The sequence below is a fragment of the Eleutherodactylus coqui genome, chromosome 5, assembly GCF_035609145.1.
Source record: "Eleutherodactylus coqui strain aEleCoq1 chromosome 5, aEleCoq1.hap1, whole genome shotgun sequence".
In the NCBI taxonomy this organism is placed as follows: Eukaryota; Metazoa; Chordata; class Amphibia; order Anura; family Eleutherodactylidae; genus Eleutherodactylus; species Eleutherodactylus coqui.
This window is the reverse complement of record NC_089841.1, coordinates 233,129,335-233,156,891: the sequence shown is the minus strand read 5'-3', so window position 1 is coordinate 233,156,891 and position 27,557 is coordinate 233,129,335. Positions and strand designations below refer to the sequence as shown.

Below are 27,557 nucleotides of genomic sequence, written 5' to 3'. Positions count from 1 at the left end.
GATTGTGTTGATATATGCCTTCTTCTCTGCATGATACAGCTTTAACTTGCTTTTGTGGATTGCATGGCGAACTCTGTTCACAGACCAGGATTTCTGGAAGTATTCCTGGGTCCATGCAGTAATTTGCATTACATTATCACGCCTGTTTTTAATGCAGTGCTCCCTGATCTCCAGCATCCAATACTGACCGTCAGCCTTATCCTTTGTGCACATGAATTTTTTTCTGGATTCTGATATCATAAAATTGACCCTCCAGATGTTTTTAATTAGTACCACATACTTTTACAGCCTTTTATAACCCCTGTCCCAACTTTTGTCAGATGTTTCAATACTCATTGAATGAAATGGGAACATTTCTCACTTTCAACTTATGATATGTGCTCCATTGTGAATAAAATAGTTAAATATATCTATAGACACACACACACAGCTTATGACCATAACATTAGGACTAGCTATAGGTGGAGTGAATAACATTGTTCTTGTGACAGTGGCACGTGTCAAGGGGTGGAATATGACAGGCAGCAATCCAACAGTCAGCTCTTGGAGTTGATAAGTTGAAAGTATGGGAAATGGGCAAGTGTAAGGATCTAAGCGATTTTGACAAGGGTCAAATAGTTATGGCTTACCGTCTGGGTGAGAACATCTCTAATACAGTATCTTGTGGAGTGTTCCTGGTATCTAATGGTTAGTACCTACCAAGCGCGGTCTAATGGAGATCAATCTGTTAACCAGCGACAGGGTCATGGACACCCAAGACTCGTTGGTATGACTGTGAAGTGAAGTCTAAGCTATTTGATTTGCCTTAAGAAAAGAGCTAGCGTAGATGAAAAAGTAAATGCTGACTATGATAAAAAGGTGTCATAACACACGGGGCTTGCTGCGTATGGCGTTGTGTAGCTGCAGGTTCAGAGTGCCGACTCCTGTCCACCACTGAAAGTGCATGCAATGAGCACATGGGCATCAGAACAGAAACATGGAGCAATGGAAGAAGGTGGTCTAGTCTGATGAAGATTCTGTTACATCATCCTGGTATTCACATGTAGATGTTACTATGACATGTAACACATACCTAAACATTATACAGACCAAGTAGATTCTTTTATGATGATGGACTTATCTAATGGCTGTAAAGTCATTTAGCAGGATGATGCGCCCTACTGCACTGAACTTCAGCAATGGCTTGAGGAACATGACAAAAAGTTCAAAGGTGATGACTTGGCCTCCACACTCACACATACACACAGAATGATACAGTTTATATACATATGGATAATGTCACACATGAGCATGTGATCTGTAACATAGCCACATGCATATATAAGTCAACTGTCAGGAGGTAAACATTAGTATAACACACCCGCTGACATTCTAGCAGGCTCTGAAGGCACATCATACACCTTACATAAGTTAGATACTAAGGCATCGATGGAATTAAATAACATAGTAGCAATAATTAGTCTTACCTCCAACATTAACTTCCGTGTGGCTGGTGTGTTTGGGGTATAGAGGACTTTTCCAATAAGTAAAGGTTTCAGTGCGCTCCACATCATCCTGTAGAGAGGGCTGGACTCCAGGGTCATCATCAGATTATTGCAATAAGGCGCTAGATCACACAAGCAGAGGTTTAGTATGGTAGAAGATGTAGTATATTGAAATGCATTGCCAAACCAGCTCAGCAATACTTCAATTTCAGTAAGGATTAGAGATGAGCGAACCTACTCGTTTCGAGTAATTACTCGATCGAGCACCGCGATTTTCGAGTACTTCCGTACTCGGGTGAGAAGATTCGGGGGGCGCCGGGGGGAAGCGTGGCGGAGCAGGGGGTAGCAGCAGGGAACAGGGGGGAGCCCTCTCTCTCTCCCTCTCCCCCCCCACTCCACGCTGCAACCCCCCACTCACCCACGGCGCCCCCTGAATCTTTTCGCCCGAGTACGGAAGTACTTGAAAATCGCGGCGCTCGGGCAGAAAAGGGGCGTGGCCGAGTACGCTCGCTCATCTCTAGTAAGGATACAAAAATAAACCTTTACATACAGCGAAAACATTTTCTGTGTTTTCTAAAAACTTCTGTTAACGTTATTCTGCTTCGTCTAAAGAAAAGCTTACAACTGTTCCTTAAACTGACATAATTATACTTTTTAGTAAAGTTTCACTGCAATATTAAAAGTTTTGTTTAATACTGAAAATAGACTATAAAAAACATTTCCATCATTTCCTTTTTGCTTTGTTTCTTTAGCTACTCCAACACAATCCTCATACCGACTAATTAACATAATAGGACTATACACATACTTGTGGAATTATCATACGCCGCTGCGGAGTCCTCCTCTGTGCCATTCTCTCCTCCTTCGTTTCCTCCAAAGAGTGCCTTATAGTTGCTATCCTCATACCAGTTGAGGGACTTGATCTTCAGCCCCCCTCCCTCAGGATGACCGCAGACTATTCGGGACACTGCTTGATATAAGGAGGTCGCTGAAGCTGAAGAGTTTTCGCTGGTTAAGAACATAACCTCCTGCCTCATGTCTGACCAACTCTTCATATTAATAACCTGCAGATGTAAAAAAAAGAGTTCACCATTAGGCAGGGTCACAAAAACAGAACTGCAGGTTCAAAGTCAGTTGATTGCAAAGCAATGTTATTTGGGTTTAAAACGCTATCTTTTCTCCTTAGGGAGAGCACCTAAATGGTGAGTGAATGAGGAGACATTAATGCTCCTCTGGGTAATATGCAAATAAGGGAGATGAAACAATACCCCCACAGTGCCACCTATTGGAAGGCAGCATTCCTGCAAGTCAATGTTAGACTCTTTATACAAGCCTTGTAACAATGACTCGGAATATAAAGCAATGCCAGAATCCATACACAGACAGCTGTTTCAGGGTGTTTGTCCCTCATCAGTGTGCATTAGGTTTCTGGCTTAGCTAGAGAGAGGCCTGTGATGTGGGTCAGGAACGCTTTCTGTTCTCCTTAGGGAGAGCACCTAAATGGTGAGGAGACTTAAAAAGGCCATTCATGCTCCTCTGGGTAATATGCAAATAATATTCGCAATGCTATTTAGCATCTTCAAAGTGAAGGGAATATACTGCAGTTTTCTTTTGTTCACTAGCCATTTGGGTACTCAGCTGCATGAGCCACTAAAATACAAGATTATTTAATGTCATGGACAATATACTGCAATATACACAGAAGTCCAAATACATCTCTGTACCAGTATACATGCAGAGCTTCTATACTGAAGTGGGCATGAAGTGGCTGTGGATAAGGGATGAAATCATGACAATGCACATAAAATGTGGGTCGAACGGTACCATAAATCACAGACATTAATCTCATTTCTTCCAGTAAGACAACAAAAAAGAAACTTGTGTAGGGGTCAGGTCAGCAAACGTTTAGAAGAAGAGGAGTTAGACTCCAGACACAAACAGCACAGATTGTTCTGTCCAATGGAAAGAAAAGTCAGAAGTTTCTTTTCTTGAGCATGGGAATGTGAGTGACGCCCACACTAGGACTTCTGCCAACCTTATTTTACTAAAGCTACATTTAGCCACATCAGCAAGATGGGAACCACATGCTCTGCCCATCATTTTTGTACTTCTTGCCCCAGACATGGGGGCTGCCCAAGAAGGAGCAGCTGAAATCACATTAGACAAGTTGATGTTGGTCTGTGTTACCTAAGATGCTTTAGATTGCACTACAGTATGGATCATTGTAACACATAAGAACAAACTGTTACAGTATAATGGCTATCTTTATATCTAATTTATGAAGCCTCGCCTTTGTCTGATAAAACAGCAGGCCTGGCGGTCGCCTACTACTAAGCATCTGCTGGGTGTAAATGGCGACTTTCTGGGAAAGGGAGCCAACTTTTCTTTTTAAAACCCCTTATTGTTGGATTCCTTCAGTGTTTTCTTTTTTACACTTCAGCTTGCTTTTTGACTTCTAGCCATGTAGATACAGTTTGCTGGGAAAAGATCCAGTATAACTCTACTTGTATTCAGTTAATTCATGCTTATTCTGGATATAGTAGTCTACCTCTGTATGCACACTTATACAAGGAAGGTTGTCAATCATTGAAATCACTGCCCACTGGACTCATAAATCCAGAATTAGAAGGACGTTAATAACAAGTTATACTGAATCTTTTCCTGCAAAACTATTAAAACTACTGTGTTTCCCCCCAAAATAAGACCCTGTCTTATATTATTGTTTGCCCCAAAAGAGGCACTAGGTCTTATTTTCGCAGGAGGTCTTATTATACTAACCTAGCAGGCTCGGTCCAGGTCCCTACTGCTGCTCTTCACAGCTCTGGCGCGCTTCCCACAGTCCTCAGCTGCTTATACAACATCACTTCCTGGATACGGGATTCATAAATCACGCCTCCAGGAAGCGATGGCTGTGATTGGTTCTTCAACCACTGCTCAGCCAATCAATGCAGCGCTGGATGAACCAATGCGATGGCTGTGATTGGTTTATCCAGCGCTGCACTGATTGGTTCTTCTACCGCTGCTCAGCCAATCAACAGACATCACTTCTTGAAGGTGGGATTTATAAATTCTGTATCCAAGTAGGGATGTACAAGCGACTGAGGACTACAGGAATCACACCAAACCTTTAAAGAACAGCGGGAGGGACCTGGACAAAGCCTGCTAGGTAATGTATTCTTTTAAATGTAGTGTAGCCAAGGCTTATTTTTGCGGTAGGGCTTGTATTTTAAGCCTCCTTGAAAATTAGTCTAGGGCTTATTTTTGGGGTAGGTCTTATTTTCAGGGAAACAGGGTATATACCAATCTGCTCAGCCCCTCCTGCTCTATAAACAGCATTTTCATGCTGACAGGTTCCCTTTTAGCACATTCTTCTAAAATTGGTAAGACATAAAAATAAATACAATTGTTACATGATTTCAAAAACTTGGATCTACTGCAGTTCACAACAGTTGTTTTGTGGCTTAGATAATGAAAGCTGCCACAGTCACTACATTTAACATCCCGTTCAAACTCTTACAAATCATAGCTCTCTGCTTACCTCTTTGGCAAGTTCTCCCATGCTATGCAGCAGGTTTTCTGTAACCTCCCTTAACACGGGGAAAGACTTTGATGATATTTCTTTCTGTAATTATCAGAGTCAAAGGGAGAAAACACTGGTTACTTAAAAAAAACAGCCCATAATCTTCTTCACATAAATAACTGTCTGCAAGCACAAACTGTTCTTATCTGTGAGACCACTTTAGAAAAAAAGGATGAAGTATATTCTATCCAGAATGTATTGCTGCAAGGGCACTATGTGCATGCAGAAGGCGGGTTACATTAAACAGTAGGGCAATTCTTTGTCTTTCTAGAAAGACTCAGACTTGTTACCAATTAACCATCTTCATTATTTTTTCCTAACCTTCTCTGCCACAACTACTGTGTAAAGAGTTGATCAAATATCACCCAAACTGTTAACATGAAACTAATATGTACATTACCTGTTTCTGTCTGGTCAGACATCAGACTGCTCATCAGACTGGCAGCTATAGCTGAACATACATCTTTAATAAATGATAGATAACCCTATTGAATAAACATATATACTTGGTTCAGCTAAACATGCATATGTTATCAATGCAAGGAGAGTAAGCATCTGTCAGACACCTTCAGTGATGGCTTATCTCCCCAGGGAACAAAGGATTGGGCGTATTGAAAATTCAACATGCCAAATCTTTCTTTCACCTGAGTGGGCACACCCCATATGTATAAAGGCTCATTTACACACACACAGATAATCTTTCAAAAGATTGAAAGACCAGCTATCATTTTGCATAAAGTACTATGAGGAACTAATGGCTAGTAGTACTTTATCAGCTTTATTTGCATGGAAATGAGCTTCTGGGGGCTGTTACAGAACTCAGCAGCAGGTCTGAGCTCTGCAATTAGCTCCATTGTTCAGCCAGGGGCAGCTAAGAGAAAACAATGTAATCTTTAGCTTCCGGTGGAGAATTCAGCACCATGGACAGCAGACAGCATGCGGTCCTGCTTATCAGCTGTTCTGCCGAACAATGGTTTTCAAACAGAACTGAAAACAGTTGTTCGGCAGAAAACTGAAAGATGGGCACATTTAGACAGGATTATCGCTCAAAAGATGGCTTTGGAGCGAATTGTGAGCAATAATTGTGTCTCAGACTTGCAGGTTTGGCTGACTTTGTTTATATGTGCATAGGCATCTTATCTTTCATATCTCTCTAACCCTTTCCAATCCAATTTCTATCCTGCTTTTCCTAGGGGGCTTACTCTTTTTCTGCGGTTATACATTGGCGCTATATGCTGGCTAAAGCCAGTACTGCATGAGGTGACACGTTGGATAGGCTCCGACAGTAGAGAGGCTGGCAATATACAGTAAGAGAACCCCGACGGACGTCTTCCCACATCAGAGCTGTACAGCCTTAAATCATAATGTCTTCAGAGGTCAGACAGTGGATTGGAAAGGGTTAAATATGCATGTCCAGATCAGTCAAGTTTCAAAAGTGTGATAAGTGGCTGCTAGAGATATCTGGTTGCACCTATCTCCCAGAAGAACTAAAGATCAGTGTGTTGAATTACAACTAAATCCTTGTTTTCCTCAGTGGTGGGTATCAGGGTAGGACCAGGCCACCACAATACACATTATACTGTCAGCAGATCTGGTTGAATCCAATGGATTCAGCCAACATTTATATAATGTAAGCCATATGGCTAATTTTTAAGATAGCCACAAATACTTAAATAAAAATTTGGGGCCAACAGCTATCACCCTGACCTCTTCTGTAACATACAGTGTATTCAGCCACATTTCCATACTCTATATATGATTTAATACGTTTATACATTCTGCTGCAGATTTACTATTTGAAATATAAGAGTTTTCTGCAGCAAATTGCGCCAGAAAACGGTTTTACATGGTTTGGACCACAATGCCAAATTACCACGACTTGCACCAAAATTACAGCATAAGTTTTGGCGTAAAATAAACCAGCTAATAGGTGGTCTAAACTTTAATATTTGACAGATTTATCATCCAACACCACTACGGTGACTATTTTTGCACGGTCTAACTTTTAGACCATATTAGTAAATATGCCCCAGTGTGACTAAGTAAAGATCCCAGCTGATCACGAGTTCACCGTGAAGCAAAGGTCATTCATTACGAGAATTTGTCTATTTGGCCAGTTTTCATATGAAGCATGCAATTATTCAATAGTTGTTACATCAGTTCATGTTACCGGAGGGAGAACAATGATATTCACTCATATTATTGACTAGAACAGAGAACAGTGACTTAATAGATTCTTGGAACTCCCCATACTGAACTCTGGGTAATGTGTCAAAGAATGCCTCAGATCACAGTTCATCCAGTCACAGTCTGTGCTTTGGCTTATGTGTGAAGGACACAAGTATATAATGTTTGCAAAGCAAATGGATAGTTTTGTGGCTCCTGGCAAGGGTTTTCTTGCAATGAATGGGAGTTATGTACTCCCACTGCTAGTCTGGTATTCCCAACATTCTGACACCATTATGGAGATTATTCTGTATATCAAGGCATGAAACCATGGAAGAAACTGTAAATCTATCGATGATAATAAGCTATTCGGTTATGAATTACCACCAGATCCCCATCCGTAGTTCTCAGTTCATGTTTTATAGGGCGTTATGAGTTCTACCATTATTTTGAGATATTATATAATTTGTATACTGTACAGTTTTACGAAAAATTAAAATTATTCCTATCCACTCTTATGTTATAGACCAATTCGGGTGGTTTCACATTTGCACTGGGGAATCCGCTTTCCTGCTCCAAAGGGAAATCCCCGTGGCCGAATTGTTCCATCCAAAGATGGAACCGAACAGGGTCAGGTGGACCCCAATAACTATAGTGGGATTTGTCTGCTTCCGCCCACCTGCCCTGCTTCAGGACAGAAAAAAAAAATAAAAATCACTTTGTACAGCTGATTTTTCTTCTGGTAGCTTCAGCCGCAACTGCAATGGAACCTCCGACCAGAAGTTCTGACACAGATATGAAAGCGTCCCTAACCCTTTCCAATCCACTGTTTGATGTCTAAAGACATTATGATTTAAGGCTGTACAGCTCCGATGTTTAAAGACGTCTGTCAGGGTTCTCTTACTGTATATTACCAGCCTCTCTCCTGTCGGAGCCTATCCAACGTGTCACCTCATGCAGTACTGGCTTTAGCCAGCATATAGCGCCATTGTATAATGGCAGAAAAAGAGTAAGCCCCCTAGGAAAACCAGGATAGAAATTGGATTGGAAAGGGTTAATGTTCTAATATAGATTACCAGAAAACAAAGATGGGTTTAGCCAACTAACCACAAACAGTGGTCTTTGTTTCCAATGTTTGAAGGGCGATGAGGGTCACAGCACTGCAATCCTACTGCGCCGATCCGAATAACACATTGGCAGAATGCATACACCAGCGGCATTGTATACGCCATAATATTCACGTAACGCACCACATATTCCTCTGGTGGCAACATTTGGTAGTATTTTCTTTTTAGAAATCTAACCCCTACCCCACTGAGTACGCACCAACTTTTATTGGGTTCTGCCCCATAGTTTTTTTGCTGAAGACCTCTGAAGACCTCTAGTTTTATTATACTCACCCTGTAGGTTACAGATATATTACTCTACCTTCAAGGAGATTTACATTAGATTACCAAAAATATGATATAAGCATGGCAATTAATAAAGAGTTTAGACCCTTGTGAAGAGATTCTACCGCGTTAATTCCCAGAAATGTTTTGTAATGTTTCCTAAAGACCTCAGCGTATCTCGCTGGGACAATTTCCAGAGCAGGCATGTGGAAACAAGGCTGGCTTTTAAGCTTCCAGCAATTGAAATATGATGAAAATAGTAGTTAGTAGGTCAATGCACTGCTGGCCGATATATCCAATAGAAAGAGGCCGCGTCACCGAGCACAGCTCCGGTAGGCATCTGTCACTGGGAAGAAAACGGAGCGACATCCACCCTGGATGCCAGATATGTATGAGCAGACAGAATTCCCATAGTTATGCACTTCTCATTAATTATATCTATGCCCCTGGGATGCTGTTTATTGTTCCCGTTTTGTCTGGCACCCTGACAGATGGACAAGAGGGCAACAGTAACATAATAAACATAATACTGTGAGATATGCCATTACAGGATGAGCTGCTGGGATCATTCCAGGCACCTGGTCCCCGCCGCATATCTGACCCTGCCGCCCCGGCTTATCTTACACTTATATACCACATGTCCAGCGAAGGACATGAGCTTTGCATATTTCTTATCAGGCTGCCAAGCATTGCTAAACTCTATGACTTCAGAAACAAGTTCGCTTCTTTTCAGTGTCTGCACGCTACATAGTATCCTCTGATAGTCTGAAGAATAATAGCTCTCCAAGGTATTGGCCAAATTATGTTTCGGTTCCTTTATTAACCACTTCAAGGGCAGCGCCTTTTTTTTTCCATTGTCATTTTTTCATTGCTGCCTGCCAATTTAACTTTTCTGTCGACATACAGTAAGGGCACGAGGGCTAGTTTTTTTTGTGACAAGTTGTTTTTTTTTTTATGGTACCAGTTAATGTACTGAAAAAATGTTTAAAAACTTTTAAGTGGAGCAAAACGAAGAAAAAAAAAAAAATGTAATTGCAACGTTTTTGGGGGGTTATTTTTTTACAGCATTTATGTTGCGTTAAGAGTCACATGTGCACTTTTTCTGCGGTTCAGTACAATTACAGCGATACCAAATACATTTTTTTGATGTTTTACTAGTTTCAAAAAGTATAGAAACTTTTTTTGTAAACAAACTTTTTTCTGTCACCATATTTTGAGACCCTGAGCCTTTATACTTTTTTTCATCAACTGGGCTGTAAGAAAGCTTGCTTTTTTGTGGTGCAATCTGTAGTTTATTAATATCATCTTGGGGTACATTTTTTATCACATTTTTAACAATGACAATATAATACCATGCAATTATCACACAAAAAATAGGTTTAAAGTCCAATGAAGGAGTCAACACATTTAAGGGCTAATGCCCGCGTCTGGAATCCGCGGCGTTTCACCGCAACTATTAGGTTCTTTTAAACCTAATAGGTCAATGTTCACACTGCGCAATTCCATAGCGGGATTTGGCAGCGTGAAATAACCCACGGCATATCCTATTTGTAGTTAATGGAAGCCGACCGTCACGCTATACTTCCGCTGTATCACCGCGGAAGTATAGCGTGAATACACGTCCCGCCCACTGCCGGACGTGTCATGTGAAACGGATGGTGCATCATATGATACTGACGGCGCGTCATGCTCTGTACTACGCATGTGCACCGGCGCGTCATGCGGAAGCTGCACAGCAGATCCGGAGGGGAGCATGCAGTTTTTAGGGAAGCGCCGTGATGGACTCCACTGTGGTTTTCCGCTTGCGGAGCCTGCCACTGCCGTGGGCATGAACGGAGTAACACAAATACAGAATCTAACATTACATAAAGAAATAAAAAGCACAACAGGTCCTCTCCTCTCTTTTCTCTCCACATCTTCCCTCTGTTCAGTCTCATAAGCATCTACAGATTCTTTCTCACCATCAATTTTTCAAAGCAAGGCCCCCAAATACGCATCATTAATAAAAGTTTATTCTTTTGAACCCACGCTAGTTTTTCAAACATGGTATAGTGATTAACCAAGCTCTTCCACATCTCATAAGCAGGAGGATGTTTTGTTTCATTCATTAAGTAACTAGTCCCCCAGTATATATATATATATATATATATATATATATATATATATATATATACACACACACATATATACATACACACACATACATACACATGTCAGCTAGTATTACCTTGTTTAGTTATTGCTTTCTATCTAAAACTTCCCAGAGTTCTCCTCATGTGGGTCATGTGATCTCATTCTGACCAACTGAGATTTACTTGGCTTTGTGTTCCTCTCAAAAAGTCAGTTTTTCAGTCAGCATAATTTCTGCGTGATGGACCCTACCACACAAGCTCTTTAGAGGGGGGCACGGAAACTTCTATCACAGTTATTGGTGATGATTAGAGGCTCCTGTCCCACAGGTACAATGAAAGGGATGACAGTTCAGCCTCCTGACTGAATATTTATGGTCTGTAGTTTATTTAGGTGAGTATAGAGTGTAATGATAAAAAGTCCTCTCAGCAGGCAGAGATGGTACAGCCTCTATCTGGTCATGTGATGCTGTTCTGATGCACCACGGGATTGCTAGCACAGCATAGAGCAATAGAATACAGGGAGAAATCTAAACATCATGACAATCTTTGATATGTATCAGACAGGGGGCTGCACTGCATGGAAGGGACTGCAATATACATAGGAGACATCCAGAGGGGTGCAGAGATGGACAAATGCGTTTTTACCGTAATGGTCCTTCAAGACTATACTTTCTCTCAAAATTGCAATGTCATCATAGTTTTTTTTTAAACTAGTATCCTTATTAATACATGCAAAATCTCCTAAAATACATAATCTAGGATTTAATTAAAGACCAATATTATATATTAATTACATTAATTAAGTTTCCCCAAAAGTCATTTATCTACGAAGAGGACCAAAAAAATGATAAACCATCCTCATAACAATAACCACATTGATTCCCTTTCTAGCCTAAGCTTATTTAACATCAATGGGGAGTATTACAAATCATGAATAATATAATATTGGAAGACCCTGTGAGCTGGACAGAGGAAACTTCTAGCACCCCCTTAAAAACTAAAGCCCATTGTTTAAGGGTTAATGGAACCTATTCTTGCTTCCCAAACTCCAAGGGATCTAAAGGGGAATGATCTCACTTTAGGAGTTAAAAGCTGCTTACACAATTCAGATATCAAACCTTTAACAGATATTGACTTCATAATCAGATGTATCGGTTTGGGGATTTTGCAGACCTTCATATAGTCAAAAACACGCCTTAATTAATAGAAAAAAAAAAAACTACCACTATGCAAATTCTTTCCAGCGAATCAACTGATCACCTTCCATCATCTGGTCCAAATTCACATTACGTTTTCTCTCCCAAAAGTCCAGTAATTCAATTTAATTTTTTCTAAATGAATATTATGCCAAATAGGAGAGAAATTAAAACATCTCTTTACACCCCAAAATATCTTAATTAGTCCACACTTTACACATCTTTAATAGCGTAGCTATTGCATTCAACAGAGCCACAAAAAATCCCCATCTCTACAATCTAATATAGATTATAGCTTTGCAATTCCAGACCTTAGAAATATAAAAAGCTGATTATTGCGGAATTACTCACTCATGAAACAAAACATTTAGTTTGGGTGTTTAAGTTGTCATTAAATAATAAATCCAAAACAGTGTTAGATAAGCAGCCCACGGAAATCTTCTTAGTAGAAATTCACACCTTGTGATGTGTCTTTAAGCCCAGAAATACATACAATGTTTCAACAACGACATGTTGCCCATGTCGCTGTTGAAACGTTGTTTTTATTTGTGGATTTGATAAAGACGTATCAGAAGATGTGAGTTTCTATTAAGAAGATTCCAGTGGGCTGCTTATCTAACGCTGTTTTGGATTAGTATAGATGGACCCCTGGGAGTCGGGGTCCGATTGATGAGTGTGCTTCCCTATTTACTTGGTTTGATGGCCATACTGCTGACCATTCCGGCTTTTGGGTATTAAATAATACATTTCCGGAACGGATTGTTGGGATAATAGACAAATTGATTGGGTTGTCTTCCCTCGATACCAATTCTTTAAATAAAACATCCAAAAACTTTAACACCTTCTGGGCTGTCTCACGTAAGAGGCTAGTATAGCAGTAGTAAGTATTTACTAATTGTTAGGATTTACTTCCTACTCTGTCATATTCTTGATTACATGGTTGGATAGCACTGCCAAAATTGTGCATTCTGAAATGCAGTAAGTTTAGTTTGCTTACGGTGATGGGTTTGAGAAGGTCAATGTTGGACCGAAACTGGTGCTCCAAGAGGTTAAGCTTGTCTTCAGGAAGTGCACAGATTACGGATTGGCTGAGTTTTGCAACTTCTTCATTGTGAATGGTCACATACTCCTCCAATCTAGAAGTATTACACAGATCTTTCAGGCGTATTTGGAATCCAGATATCAGAACCTAAATTGATAGATACATGCATTAAAAGATAAGCGTTTCCATATTGCATTGGCCAAACTCTCAACAGTGAGATACAGAACATAGTGTTAGTTTTCTTATAGGTCTCTATTACCATGTATACCTTCTTTACTGTCAATGAGATTTTTTACAGGACATGAAAAACGTATACAGTTGGAGCTCAGGGTCTGATGATAATCAGCCACCCAAAACGATAGTTTGTAATCGAGTTGGGAGTTCCAGTTGTCAGAGTTTTGTCATGCGACAAAGCCCAAAAGGTCAACTTACTATTCAAATTTTCACCTGCAAAGTGGTTAAAAGGTGTTTTGGGGGTAATATCTGCTCACTGAGACCTTGAATAAGTTATTGCGTCTCTTTGAGCCATGGTCTTCATGAATCACTAGATTGTAAGGTCTACCAATACAATATCTACAGATGCACATATTATTACCTGCTCCACTTTGAGGTCAGCATTCAGTATTTCCTCCACCACAATAGACGGCATGCTTATGTTTTGCTGTAGGAAAGTTGCGAATTTTTCATTATCCATTAAACAATCCCTAAGTTTCATACCTGTCAAGAGATAATAAAATAAACGGTGATAAGTAACAAAGCTATGGGTCATTGGTCTTTGTTCTGCACTGAAATCAACGGAGAGGTGAGAGTTACAGAAGAGCATGCTCAATAATCCAATTACATTTCCTATATGCTATAGTCTGACATCCCAGACATTTTTGGCCAATAAAAGTTACATAAATACATGACTTGCAGATGCCTGATGTGATATATATGTAAATGATGTTTTTTATCACATTAACCAATCCAGTGTTGGACATTGTCCGACAGTGAGATTTACTTGCATAGCTCCCATATTGGACAAGGTCCAAGACTATATAGAAGAGAGGTCCGTCATCACTATGTATATCACAGTATGAAGGAGGGAGGTCTGGCATCCAACCTGTCTTCTGTATATGTATATTACAGTATGCAGAAGAGAGGTCTGACACCTATATAATATTCTGAATTACTTGCTAGCACTTCTTGAAGAATATACAGTGCAGAGACATAGTTGGGAACAAGGAGGCCCCGATGTAAGGCCTGTAAATGGGTTCCACAGCCATCATCTGCTATTTATACCACTGGTGCCTTCTTATGTGATAGGAAGAACTCTTGGCTACCTCAGGTACTAGAGCCCAAGTGTGACTGCAACCTCAGCACAAATGGCTAATAGTATAGTAAAGGCAAAAAATACATACAGTACAAGCTTCTAAAACTTGAAACATTCTAATAGGTGCGTAGCTAAAGGCTCAAGGGCCCGATGTAAAAGTTGACCATTGGGCCCCCAACTTCTCTTAACCCCTTAATGCAGAGGCGTAACTTGAAGCTTCTGGGTCCCAATGCAAAACCTTTAACAAGGCCCCAACTATAATGCTTTATTCATAGTACTGGGCTCCCTATATGGAGAAGAGAGGCCTTCTTGGCCTCCTAAGGCTCCTGGGCCCGGGTGCATCTCCTCATCCCCTATAGTTACACCAGTGCATTCTAATACTTATCAAAAGGCTTTAACCTTTTAGATCTGCATTACTAGCAAGCAAGCCTAAAAGTAACCAGTAAATAAGTGTAGCAGTAAACTAGCATCCCTTTGCCACTATGGTAAAGGATAGAGCCGCTGTACAACAGTCTTAGTTCATCTAATACATAGCTATAGCAAAAACATCAGGCCGTGTTCTAGCAGGCAATACAGATCTAGCAAGATGACCTTTCATACTCCAGGTTTAGTCCAGTCCAACATTTGGACCATTTTTATGCCCAAGTGCATTCAATGCTAGGACACTGGAATACATGGTTTCCTAGAAGCATGGCACGATGTAAATGCTAAAGCTATATGACATGCCTGTCACATTTGAGGATAAAGCATTTTTTTAATACTATGTCTGTGACTCGATCTGTCACGCTTCAGTGTCAGCAAGCCTGTCTGCAGCGCTCATAAATAGCAGATGACATGACTGACCTGGATTTACCCTGTACCCAGATAAGCAAATTGCCACCGAGATTAGATGCTGAAAACAAGACTTCACACGGGTTTGCTAATACGATTAGCAATTTGACTTGCTTAGCATGGCATGTATAAGATATGTAACACCCAATTATCATTCTTCCATTATTTTGGAAAACAAACAACAATGTATGACAGCCAGCAGACCCTAATAAAACATTACGGACCTCCATAAAGCTGCCCATACCCATTCAACAACTGTCAGACAAACAATAGCTCATCCAACAGCTGTTTCCCCATATACATGAATGTTCAGCTCAGCCAAATGTTCCTGTGTTTAGGGAGGTAAGCCGCAACCAGACAGCTCTGATGCTGGCTTATCTCCCAGGAAAAAAATAGAATTGGGCACTGAAATTCAGATTTGAAAACTGGATGAATATTTGATTTAAAGAAAAGGATCTGCCAGCTCTTCAGATTGTCTCTTTTAGTAAATCCCTGTATTTCCAATTAAATACCACTTCTGGAGAATCTCTTCTTAAACTCTCCATTGTGCCGGTTCTCTTATTCCTCCTAGTAATGTATGGATAAATTGATAACTGGGCGTTACCATTCTTGCTGTAAAAGGGGTGTGTCTACTCAGTCTCACATTCGCAGCTTTGATTGGACAGTGTGAGACTATGTAGGGACCACCCCAACTAGTACCACCCAGTTGTCAATCTATATATATATATATTTCTAGGCAGGATAACAGAGGAACAGTACAACACAAAGTGCAGAGAAAAGGCGCTCCAGAATTGTTATATTTTGGCGAATCACGCTTATATTACAATGGACAAGTCAAGAGACTGACAGGTCCTATGTATACATTAATCTAGGTCCTGGCTGATGTAATCAAGCATGTAATGTGCACAGAGCAGGGGCGTAACTATAGGGGGTGCAGGGGATGCGGTTGCACCCGGGCCCAGGAGTCTTAGGGGGGCCATAAGGCCTCTCTTCTCCATATAGGGAGCCCAGTACTATGAATAAAGCATTATAGTTGGGGGCCCTGTTACAGGTTTTGCATCGGGGCCCAGAAGCTTCAAGTTATGCCTCTGTGCAGCATGGTTTAGGTATGGGTACGGGTACAGATAGAGGGGGGCACCCTGCTCACCTTTTGCATCAGGACCTATGAGCCTTTAGTTACGCCCCTAGCACAGAGGGATAATTTCTTGCTCTTACAACACTCCAGTCAAATACATGCCCTTCTAACTACAATTTTCAAAATGGACCTTCCTATATAATCTTCATTGTGAGAAATGGGAGTAGTCCACATGGAGCCCTTCATGGCAGATTTCTGTGGTCAAGGCTCCAATCTTTTTTTTCCAGTCTTCTCAATTTTGGGACATGGATAAAGTACTTCAATGCTGACCAGCCTGAGGAGCAGTAACATGGCCACTAACACTTATGATGCACCCGTTCTTATCCCTCTATAGTGTAAGACGAAAACGGCTATTTTTATGAAATACTCAGTATATTCTTTACTCCCGTTGGCACTGGAGAAAAGTCTTAGATAATCCTCTTGTTGTAGTAGCAGACAAGGGGTGTCTAATGGGAAAATAGAACATATGAGCATATGAAATGGAGATTCCCTTTTCCCGCTCCCATTACAAAGCAGGAAGACTGAATCCCTAGCGCAGATGTGAATTTAGCAATAAAGTGGAAAAATATATGTAAAGATGAAATAATGGAGCACTAGGAGTGCTTTCATTTACTCATTCGGTGAATGTTCCAGTATTTGGGATTACAGCTATGAAAGACAAGAAGGAAGAGGGTACTGCTTACTTATAATGGGTTTTTACATAGATCCTAAGGGATATATCCCAAGTTCATGGACCAAAATGAAGTTTAAAAACACTCTCCTCTCCAACTACAGCCCCCTGGATAGAAAACTGTAACAAGCACTGAATTGGGAACTGCTTGCGCTCAGTTGTTTCAGATACTGTATTTCCCTATATGTATATGGGACAATTGTATATTGGTGACTGAATGTAAATTCATAGAAATATCTCATTGTTATACCACTCGCTACCATACATGCTATTAATGTCATTCCTTGTGAATGGCAGAAAGCCAGAACAAACAGCTATCCTTACATCTTGGAAAGCACATAGAGGAATAGGATCTACAAAGAACATCTAGAAACATGGCAATATGTATCCAGAAGATAAAAGTGTACTTAGAAAGAATTCCTCTTTGGATGCCGCTGGTCATATAAACTGCATGGAGATGACTTCGAGCCCTTCTACTCTTTTCTAAGCAACAGAATACCAATCTGTATTTGCTGTGCTGGCTAGATTCTTCTTCATCTCACCATAAAGCTCATCACAGGAAGGCCAATGGGGCAGACTACATAACTGGCCTGTCAACCTTATAGATACACCTTACTGGAAACATAGTATCAACCTAAATGCTGCTTTTGACATATGACAAAAATGATTCTAGTAAGTGAGGCTTCACAGTGTACTCAGCATTTAAGTGATGCTTGGCACAGAAAGACTAAAATATATCCAATAAGGAGTACAAGCCGAGCTGCCTGACCACAAGATCAATCTACAGCCTTTTAACACAAGTGCATTGCTAATTCCACCGGCATCTGAAAGACTGAGGTTGAAGACGTTATACTCCAAAGCAAGAATGATCTATGTTGATTTTCTTAGTATAGAAGGGATCTAACGTAACTTAGATCTTCTCGATAATAGCCGTGTTCCAGTATAACGCTCCATCAGCTGGAATAATGTCTACACAAGTAATGGATACTAGATGTAGCCAAACTAATGTACCAGTATTAAGATTTCATCAAACTACAGTCTAGTTTCCAATGATGGTAGTGCTTGACTTATTGTACAGACTACTGAAAATCAGCAAACTATACAATCTCCTAAATTCTTGATGTTGGCTGGCAAGCGGTCCTACGTAAGGTGTCAAACTTACCCCTAATGTGTATGGGCAGGCTTAAAGTATCAGTATAATGTATCCTTATTAGAGTTGAGCGAACGTACTCTGTCGACCTTGATGCTCATTCGAGTATTAGCGTACTCGATGGTGCTCGTTACTCGAACGAGCATCAAATCGTGTTCGACCCCGCCTCAGCTTTTGGCTCCTCCCCGCTGTGACGTGCCTGTTTTGGCCCCTCCCCACCACAGGGCACGCCATTTGAAAATTTTTGGTCTGGCGGGAAGGGGAAGACAGAGAGAGAGAGAGACAGAGACAGAGAGACAGAGAGACAGAGACACACACAGAGACAGAGAGAGCGAGAGACACGAACCAAGAGAAAAAAAAAAAAAGCTCGGGACCCTGCCTCCCACATACAAAAATGCTCGAGTCTCCCATTGTAGTCAATGGAGTTCATTACTCCAGTAGAGCTCTCGAATTTTACGAAAAGCTCGACTCGAATAATGCGGACCCGAGCATTTGGGTGCTCGCTCATCACTAATCCTTATGCATCAACTATAGCATACATATCACCCAAATAACTTTTATTACTTTTCTAGATACTTACATTTTAAAAGTCTTCCTTTTTGATTGAATTTGGGCAAATATAATGAAATATCACTATTAGGCCACCTTCACACAAGCCATAAATACCGCAGAATATCCGCAGCATTTTTGCTATGGAAATTCAGCAGAATTTAGTTAATGTTCACAGGGCTGAAATTGTCATAGAATTTTCCATGGCGAATTCCGGCTTAAAAACTGCGTCAAATCCATTGCCTTTCGCTGCATTTTTGGTGCGAATCCGCACGCGGCTCAACGTGCAAAATTCGTGTGCGGATTTTTGAAGCCGAAAAACATGTTTCTGCACATTTCCACATCAAGAACAGCCATGTCACTCTGGCTTTATGGCATATTTGTTGCAGGTTTTCCATTACGGAAAGCCTGCAGTGGATATGGCCCATAGGAAGGCGGCCTTATCTGTTCTATAACAGATTTTAAATGCCCATCCAATAATCTTAAGTGCATTATTCTGCCTCATACTACTGTTTTATTCATAACCTTATTAAAGGAGATGTCCCGAGGCAGCAAGTGGGGTTATACACTTCTGTATGGCCATAATAATGCACTTTGTAATGTACATTGTGCATTAATTATGAGCCATACAGAAGTTATAAAAAGTTTTTTACTTACCTGCTCCGTTGCTGGCGTCCTCGTCTCCATGGAGCCAACTAATTTTTGGCCTCCGATGGCCAAATTAGCCGCGCTTGCGCAGTCCGGGTCTTCTGCTGTTCTCTATGGGGCTCCGTGTAGCTCCGTGTAGCTCCGCCCCGTCACGTGCCGATTCCAGCCAATCAGGAGGCTGGAATCGGCAGTGGACCGCACAGAAGAGCTGCGGTCCACGGAGGAAGAGGCCATCTTCAGCGGTGAGTAGAGAAGTCACCGGAGCGCGGGGATTCAGGTAAGCGCTCCGGTGAGCTTTCTTTACCTCCCTGCATCGGGGTTGTCTCGCGCCGAACGGGGGGGGGGTTTAAAAAAAAAAAAAACCCGTTTCGGCGCGGGACATCTCCTTTAATATTTATTGATGCGTTTAGTGTGGGCTGCGACAAATCCCCATTAATTCTCAGGAAACGGAAAACGGTAGTCGCTCTATAAAGAGGTTCTCATCCTATCAGAACATAGAAGAGGGAGAAGCTAAGAAAGTAACGGGAGAGTTCTATACATGTGGTCTTGAATATACGTTAAGGTCCTAAGTCCACCCGGTACAAATAACACCACAATAATTTTCAGTAAATTTGCATATTTCCTATCATACGACATCTCACTAATTAAACATAAAAATAACCACACGGCATGTAGTGTGGAGTGGAAAAAGAATCTATGCTTTGAAGATGAATCTGGGAGGCAAACCAACTCTATACCACCTATGTGATCATCTACGCTCGCAAATGTTAAAGAGAAAGTAGGGATAAACCACATATTCACCGACAGTCAAGCTGTGTGGTCTCATCGTGCTCTATATAATTCCCTGCTCCCTTTCATGGAATCTTTGTGATCCACCCCCCCCCCCCTTTTTTTTTTTCCATTTTTCCTCCCTCTGGCTTGCTTTAAGAAAGCAGTATTCGTAATACAAGAACATGGCAGTCTATTATGAAAATGAATGACTTCAGACCATTCGTTCCAGAAAAAAACCAAACAACAAGAAATGATATGTGTCAAAGGCAAATGTTGGGCAACATTGTCCTACCCAGCTTCAAGGCTGCATACAAAAACACCCCGTAATCATCCAAAAAGTTGCATTGTAGAAATGTAAAATGGAGGAACTAAGAATATATTAGCATTTAGTCACAAGTCTCATTTCCGCTGTGTGTGCGATTCTCCTTATCTAGTCATCCGTTCCAGATTTGCCACTATGACAAAGGAAAAGATTCCAGTTTATCTGATTGTGATTATCTATCCATGGAGGATTCTTGGACCCTGTAAAAATGACATCATTTGTGAAAAGGTTGGCAACCGAAGCCTTTTATTGATGGAGCTGATAGAACATTCTCTAGACTTCGAAGTAGCGTAGTACTTGTATACAATTGCCGAGTGAATGTCCGAGAAGTATAAATATGTAGGGGGACGTTTATTAACACCCGCATTTCAAATAATAATACCTCCGCATGCGCACAATGTGCCGAATACATGAAGAGGTGCATGCTTCTTCATATTTTAGGTTCATCATGGCTTCCCCGTGCGCCTACTTAGAAGTCCATGCCGAGTCCAATCTAAGGCTCATTTCTGTGTAATGTATGCCAGGCCCGGGGCAGCCACACCTTCCGCTAACAAACCACGCCCCTTTTTAAAAAAGTGGCAGATGGAGGCGCAGATAGCGCTTGCCCAAAAAAATGTGTGACTTTTTTTGCAAAGGAGATGCAACATGTTATTGCCAGAAACTGACATGCAAAGTTTTATGAATGTCCCCCAAAGTGCTGGATCTGCTATATATAAAACGAATATTGCTGAAATGCTGCATAGAAAGTGCACAGTAGATTTAAATCACTAGGTTAAAAATACATATCTACCAATGTAGTAATAAAGAACAATGAAATGCATAAACTCCAGGTCATACATTTACAGACGCAGCCAAATTCAACTTGACTGAACGCGATAGCCTTCTGTGCCACAGTTTATCAGCCCTTTCAACTGCTTTATAACAACTTTTGTTGTGTAAACATTTGATAAAAATAGGTTTTCAATGGCTTACAGGGAACCTGTCGGATTCCTCAAGCAGCCTGGGCTGTAGACAGCATAGTATAGAGAAAGACATTTGTGTAACTATTGGGGATGCAGGGGATGCGGTTGCACCCGGGCCCAGGAGCCTTAGGGGGGCCATAAGGCCTCTTCCCCATATAGGGAGCCCAGTACTATGAATAAAGCATTATAGTTGGGGGCCCTGTTACAGGTTTTGCATTGGGGCCCAGAAGCTTCATGTTACGCTTCTGTGTTAACCAGAAATCCCCTTTACATTTTGACTCCTCTTTAAACAGTTGTGGTTATTAAGAAATAGCTACCTTTGCTCTAAAGACAGTTCCTAATAGTCCATTAAGAAAAGAAGAGGAACTGACCTAATTTTGCTAAATCTGCAAGTGACAATTGCCTTAGAATCAGCAAGTATGTTAGAAACAAGTAACTGAATGCAAAAAGTTACTATGTATTTATTACTTATTTGTGTCTTACTAATTAGCAAATCCTTCTCTGCAGTCGGTGTAGATCCCTACAGTAGGTTTACTATTGTTATTATATATGTTACAATTCCTACACTATAAACATATTATACAAGAGAAGTAAAGTACTAATACTATAGACTTATTTTTGCAATATTCCACAGTTTCCACCCAACATAAGTCCACATTCAGGTGTTACTTATTGCAATGCCATGTACAGGACAATACAAGTGCGTATAGTTTATGAAAAAAGCTACGGTAAATGAGATTAAAATCTCCAAGTGACTTTACAAATCTATATTAGTACACGCGGAATGTCTAATTGTTACAGCAGCAGCCCTTTGCCCCGCACAGATTGTACACTGCACTGCATGCACATGCAGTAAACTCTTTATCAATGGCTGATAAAAGAAGCATTTTTCCGCTAGGCTGACCTGAAGCTACAGCTGAGCTACGTAGCCAGAAACCCAATTAGATGAAAATTGTAGTACAAAACCATACAATCAATAGGCAAGAAGACGGAATCCTCTGACAGCTGATAGGAATAATATTGGTTAAAGTTATAGCAAACGCTACCTTGACATGTAATGCACTATGAGAACGTAACTCCAATGTACTCCAATGAGGTAAAACAAGTGCCAGTGAAGCCAGCAACTGCTGCAACAGCACCTCTAGAGGATGGTATGTGCAAGAAAGGTAGGGCAAGACCTATCTTCCCGCTTTTTCCCACAACTTGCACAGAATAGCGCAGAGTTTGAAAGCTAAGAAAAATATATTTGTTCCTTGTTCATGCGCAGGTACGCTCCGTAGCAGCGAGCATAGTTGTGTATATGCCGTGTGAAGAAGCCCTTACACATACAACATCTTCAAGAACTGCTTCACCAAGTTTAGACTCTTGTGCACATATAGTGATAGCATTGCACTCAAATGATAATTTACCTGTACCCCGAAATCTATGCAAACTCGTCAGGAACTTGCGCAAGTCCTTCCCACTTGTGTCTTTTTGGCTGTATAGCAGCAACTTCCTTGCATCAGAAAACAACCGAGAAACTCTAAAAATGATGCAAAAAGTAATTATTAGAAAGTTATATATAAAGAACTGGAACATTTTACTACAATGTATCTGCTCTTAAAGACATTGTTTCTATGTACATTATTCGGAGGAGGGGCTCCGATCAGGGCTTTTCTCACAATGCCTAAGGCACCTTCTCACGCAGCGTATTTGCTGCAGGCGTTCTGCAGCGGAAAACAGGCAGCAAATACGCTGTAAATCTGCAGCGCCAAATCCGCAGCTGAATGGTGACGATAGGATGGAGGTTTTTGTTGCAGATCCTTCTGCGGATTTTAACCCTTCTATTTCAAGTGTGGAAATTTGCAGCATAAACCACATCATTAATAGGCCCGCTGCGGACTGAGAATCCACAGCAGTTTTTAAAAAAGGTTGCCCAAAAGCCGGCTTCACATGGGCCGTAAACGCTGCAGAATTTCTGCTGCAGGAATCGCAATGGAAGGTCCACAGCCCAAGCCATGTGGAGGAGATTTCAGAAACCTCCATCACATGGTGCTGAAAGTTTCAGCAATTAATTTTTGTAAAATGCTGTAGAGTCTAAATCAGCCACATATTTATACCGAAGAATTCAGTCCTTGTAATAGAAGGGTTAAATCCCACCGCAGATCCACTTCAAAAAACAGCGGTCAAATCCACACTATTTAGGTGCAAATTTGGCCACCCCACTTTTCAGTCGTAATTGCTGTGGGTTTTCCATTGCGGAATGCCCGCAGCAGTTATGCCACGTTTGAAGCTGGCCTAAGGGTGGTTTCACTCATAACATTTTTAGGGAAAATGCTGCAGTTTCTGTGATGTTTTTCCTCATTTCTGTTCCTTTTTATGGGTTCACTACATTTTTATTTTCAAAACGCAGGATGCTATGGGTGTTTTACGTATATCATTGTATTAAAAAAAAAACCCTTAAAAGACATATCGTCTCAATATCGCGCTTACCAGCTTACGTTTTTCACGGCAAAGCGCTTTTGAATTACAAGAAGCATTGCATCACTACTGTGACATTGCGATACTCACGCAAACATCACATCGCACTCGCAGGCACACTGCAGGCCCTTGCAATGCCTTTTAAGGTCCCTTAGTAAATAACAGGTGAGGCGATCCGAGGGAACGCCCAAATACAGAGCGTGCTGCAATTTGTTTCCTTGCAGCGATGCTGCAAGGAAAGAAACATTAGTGTGAATGAATCTATTCTTCCTATTCGCACGAGTTCTGTGCATATCGCATAACACTCGCAGGAGAATATCGCTCGTGTGAATAAGCCCTAACGGTCCCTTTCACTTGAAACTGTACCACAGTATATAATTTTCAAACTCTGGTTCTGGTTGTTGTATATTGGGAGCTGCTAGCAGCCACTAGTAAGAGCATGGTAGATGGGCTTGCTTAAAGTGTCTTTAAAGAAATGTTTGCTGAATAATTGTCCTTTCTTAATGAACATGACATTCAGTATATATCATATACCTTAAATAAAGACATTTTCTACAATTAAACTATGCAAATTGAGGTCCCCCTGAGCAAGTATCAGCAATAGAGATGAGCGAGCACGCTCATTTAAAGCTAATATTCGAGCAAGCATCAGTCTTCGAGTAACTGATTACTCGTCCGAGCAAATGCGTGGGTGGGGTGGGAGTGGCGGGGGGAGAGCAGTGGGAGCGGGGGGAGAGTGAGAGATCTCTCCCCCCCCCCCTCCCTCGTGCATTTGCTCGGAGGAGTAATCAGTTACTAAAGACCGATGCTCGCTTGAGCATCAGCCTTAAACGAGCGTGCTTGCTCATCTCTAATCAGCAGCCTACATTTTAGGACACCAACTTGTAGCGCAAGCGCATTCACTTACATGGACCTATTGAAATTTCCGACATTTCCTGGCGACTCTCCTGGTGTTGGGTATCGAAAGCAGGGGTTATTAGCGTTGCAAATAATCCCCTGTACCCATGGCAATGTTCCAGCCGATGGCATTGCTTTGTTTGGAAAATGGCCTGTTGAGAAACAAAATAAGAAGAAGGGTTAAATATAAAGAAATAATACTAAGCATAAACAGTCTTGTTAGGAAAATAAATCAATCCTCGGCAGAGCAGAGGTGCGGGGAAACGACAAGTTATGGTTACACAGCTGGAAGGGCTTGTATCTGATTAACATGAAGGCCGCTCTGGGCTGCTGAAGCGAGAAAATGTTGCATAAAAAAGGGGCCAGCTTTAAGAAAGTTACACAAATATTGTGAGACAGCCATACAGACTTCCAGAGTGATGACCCCTTCCTAATTCTTCCTCCATGTTATGCATGGCAGCCTCTACGAATCAGATTGTAAAATAATATTTCCAGGTTGCTGGAAGTGAACTACGCATAGCGAGGAGCAATGCTGAATAGAGATGAGCGAGCATACTCGATAAGGACAATTGCTCGATCGGGCGAGTACCGGCCCGCTCGGAAGAAAAGGTTCGGCTGCTGGCGGCGGGGGAGAGCGGGGAGATCTCTCTCTCCCTCTCCCCCCCCCCCCCCCGCTCTTACCTGCTCACTGCCGCAACTCACCTCACATGCGCTGGCAGCCGAACCTTTTCTTCCGAGCGGGCAGGTACTCGCCAAGGACAATGCTCGATCGAATAATTGCCCTTAGCGAGTATGCTCGCTCATCTCTAATGTTGAATTCTATGAAAGATATAACTATTGCCCAATGTGAGCATTTTAATGAAAACTCCAAGAACAAACCTGTGTGTAATGTCACCTGCGAACCCATTGCAGACCTACACATTGCTACCATTTAACTGTTATTTCTCTCATTATTTTTATTTACTTTTGCACTTCTTTAGTTACAGTAAAATGTAACAATATATGTGTATCAAAAATGTATAACAGAAAACCAAAACAGACATTAATTAAACAGTTTCAAATCTAGTTGAAAGGGGTCCTCTTATAAAGACAACCCCTGTCTAAGCCGTACTAGGGCATAAGGACATCATAGAGGATGGATCCCCTTCTTGTGAAGACCCCTTCTATCAGCCATTGTGGAGAGCCGCTCCTGTTTTGGTGGATTAGAGCCATCCTTGTATTACATGGACAGCCACTCATCTAAACAGCCTTCATGTAATGCTACACGTCCCCAGCAGCGGCCATTGCAGTAATATGCTGATCACACCGTAGCCACATTCTACATTTAATGCATACATGTGCTACTGGATGACTCAGAGATGCCTGATTGATGCCCTATAGCACCCATAACCTACCATGTTGAAAAAAAAAACATGTTTATTGATTTATTTTACTGGATGACTTGAAATTGGATTGGAAGCATAAAAAGTTGTAGGACTTGGGCCAGTTTCAGACGATCGTATTTTAGCTCTGTATTTGGTCCATGTTTTGCGGACCGAAAAAAGGAGCTAAGGTAAATCTATGCACCTATTTACAGGGCTGTATTTTTCATGGCCGTTTCTTTCTTCCTGGGGATAGGCTTTCGTTAGCTTAAAGCATGGAAACCCTTTTAAAAAGGTTGTGCTTGCTAAGAACTCTAGTGGAGGAACCCTAAATGCCCCACCAGTCCCCTTGAAGTCACAAAATGACCATAACTAACAAGGCTCTGTTTACACTTTTAGGGTACTCCTGTATTGCCATGTTCCTTTCCTTTTAGATAGATGGGTCTGTAAAATCAACCAAGCCGAAAAAAAAGAGACCTACCTATCCATCCACCATACAAAGATGGGGAATAACTGCCATCTACCTCTCCTTGACTATCAAGCACAGAGAGAAGGAACTGCAATCCAGACTTGACAAATGAATATGCAGAATATAATGTATTCCCATGATCTGAACGTTGGCGGCCATTGTAGAAATGGTTTGGACAAAGTCCTTCTTCAGGCCAATTGCAAAAGCTGTATATTAGATGTAGAACTCACTCTCTGTTCGGCATGACTAAAAGTGCTGGAGCTGCTTATTTGCATGTCATGTGTATGTGAGTGACAACACCGGATCTGTACACGAGCTTACAGATCAAATACTGTTACCTGCAGGTCACATTTGGTGTTGCTAAGAAAAGAGCACATTCAAAACTGTCTTGTAAGGTCAGGTTCATATATCAAAGGTTACATTAGTTTCTCCTTTATGTTTTGCTGAGGCTGTAGCTATATATGGACATTTTGTAGCAGGTCAGCTCTAATAGAAACAGTTGCAGTTCGTAGGAATGAACTGTATGTGCAAGCAACTTATATGGGAACAGAAAAAGTTGCACATAATTTGCAGTCAAATCAGCTGATAGTTAAGATGCAAGAGGAGCACTTTATTGCATGGGCAGTTAACATAAACCATGCTAATAGACCTTGAGCAATATTTTTTCTTCTCCAGGAACAGCAGATACCTACTGATTACACAGGTCAGAGTGACTACAAACTGATAAAGCCTCACACTTGAACAAACAGAGTAGCCTCAAATGAAATGAAGCAATTTTGTGATCAAGTAGTACCCTTTGCCCTGCCTGCTTATTCATTGACCTGTACCAATATAAGACGCAAAATCAGTACAAATTGGCCATGAATACTCTTTTTCATGCCTACAAAATGATCATGTATATTTTGGACCTATAATATCTGTATTTTAGGGAACCAATAGGTTGATAAATACTGGGCATATTTTGATCAGTACATTTTCTAATGCACTTGTTTACCTCTCCTTGTACTAAATACTCCTTTACCACTTGGA

General features: G+C 41.2%; 1 protein-coding gene across 3 annotated transcripts in view; it reads right to left on the bottom strand.

The window, feature by feature from the left end:
* The window catches only part of ABCA1 (ATP binding cassette subfamily A member 1), a 99,899-nt gene that overhangs the window by 40,574 nt on the left and 31,768 nt on the right, over positions 1-27,557 (bottom strand). For all 3 annotated transcript variants that reach the window (XM_066604327.1, XM_066604326.1, XM_066604328.1), the window contains exons 4-10: positions 24,709-24,850; positions 22,751-22,863; positions 13,587-13,708; positions 12,947-13,138; positions 5,023-5,106; positions 2,293-2,548; positions 1,467-1,606 (exon numbers count right to left, since the gene is read on the bottom strand). In XM_066604327.1, the coding sequence (XP_066460424.1) occupies positions 1,467-1,606; positions 2,293-2,548; positions 5,023-5,106; positions 12,947-13,138; positions 13,587-13,708; positions 22,751-22,863; positions 24,709-24,850 (1,049 nt within the window). The remainder of the gene's footprint in view (positions 1-1,466; positions 1,607-2,292; positions 2,549-5,022; positions 5,107-12,946; positions 13,139-13,586; positions 13,709-22,750; positions 22,864-24,708; positions 24,851-27,557) is intronic.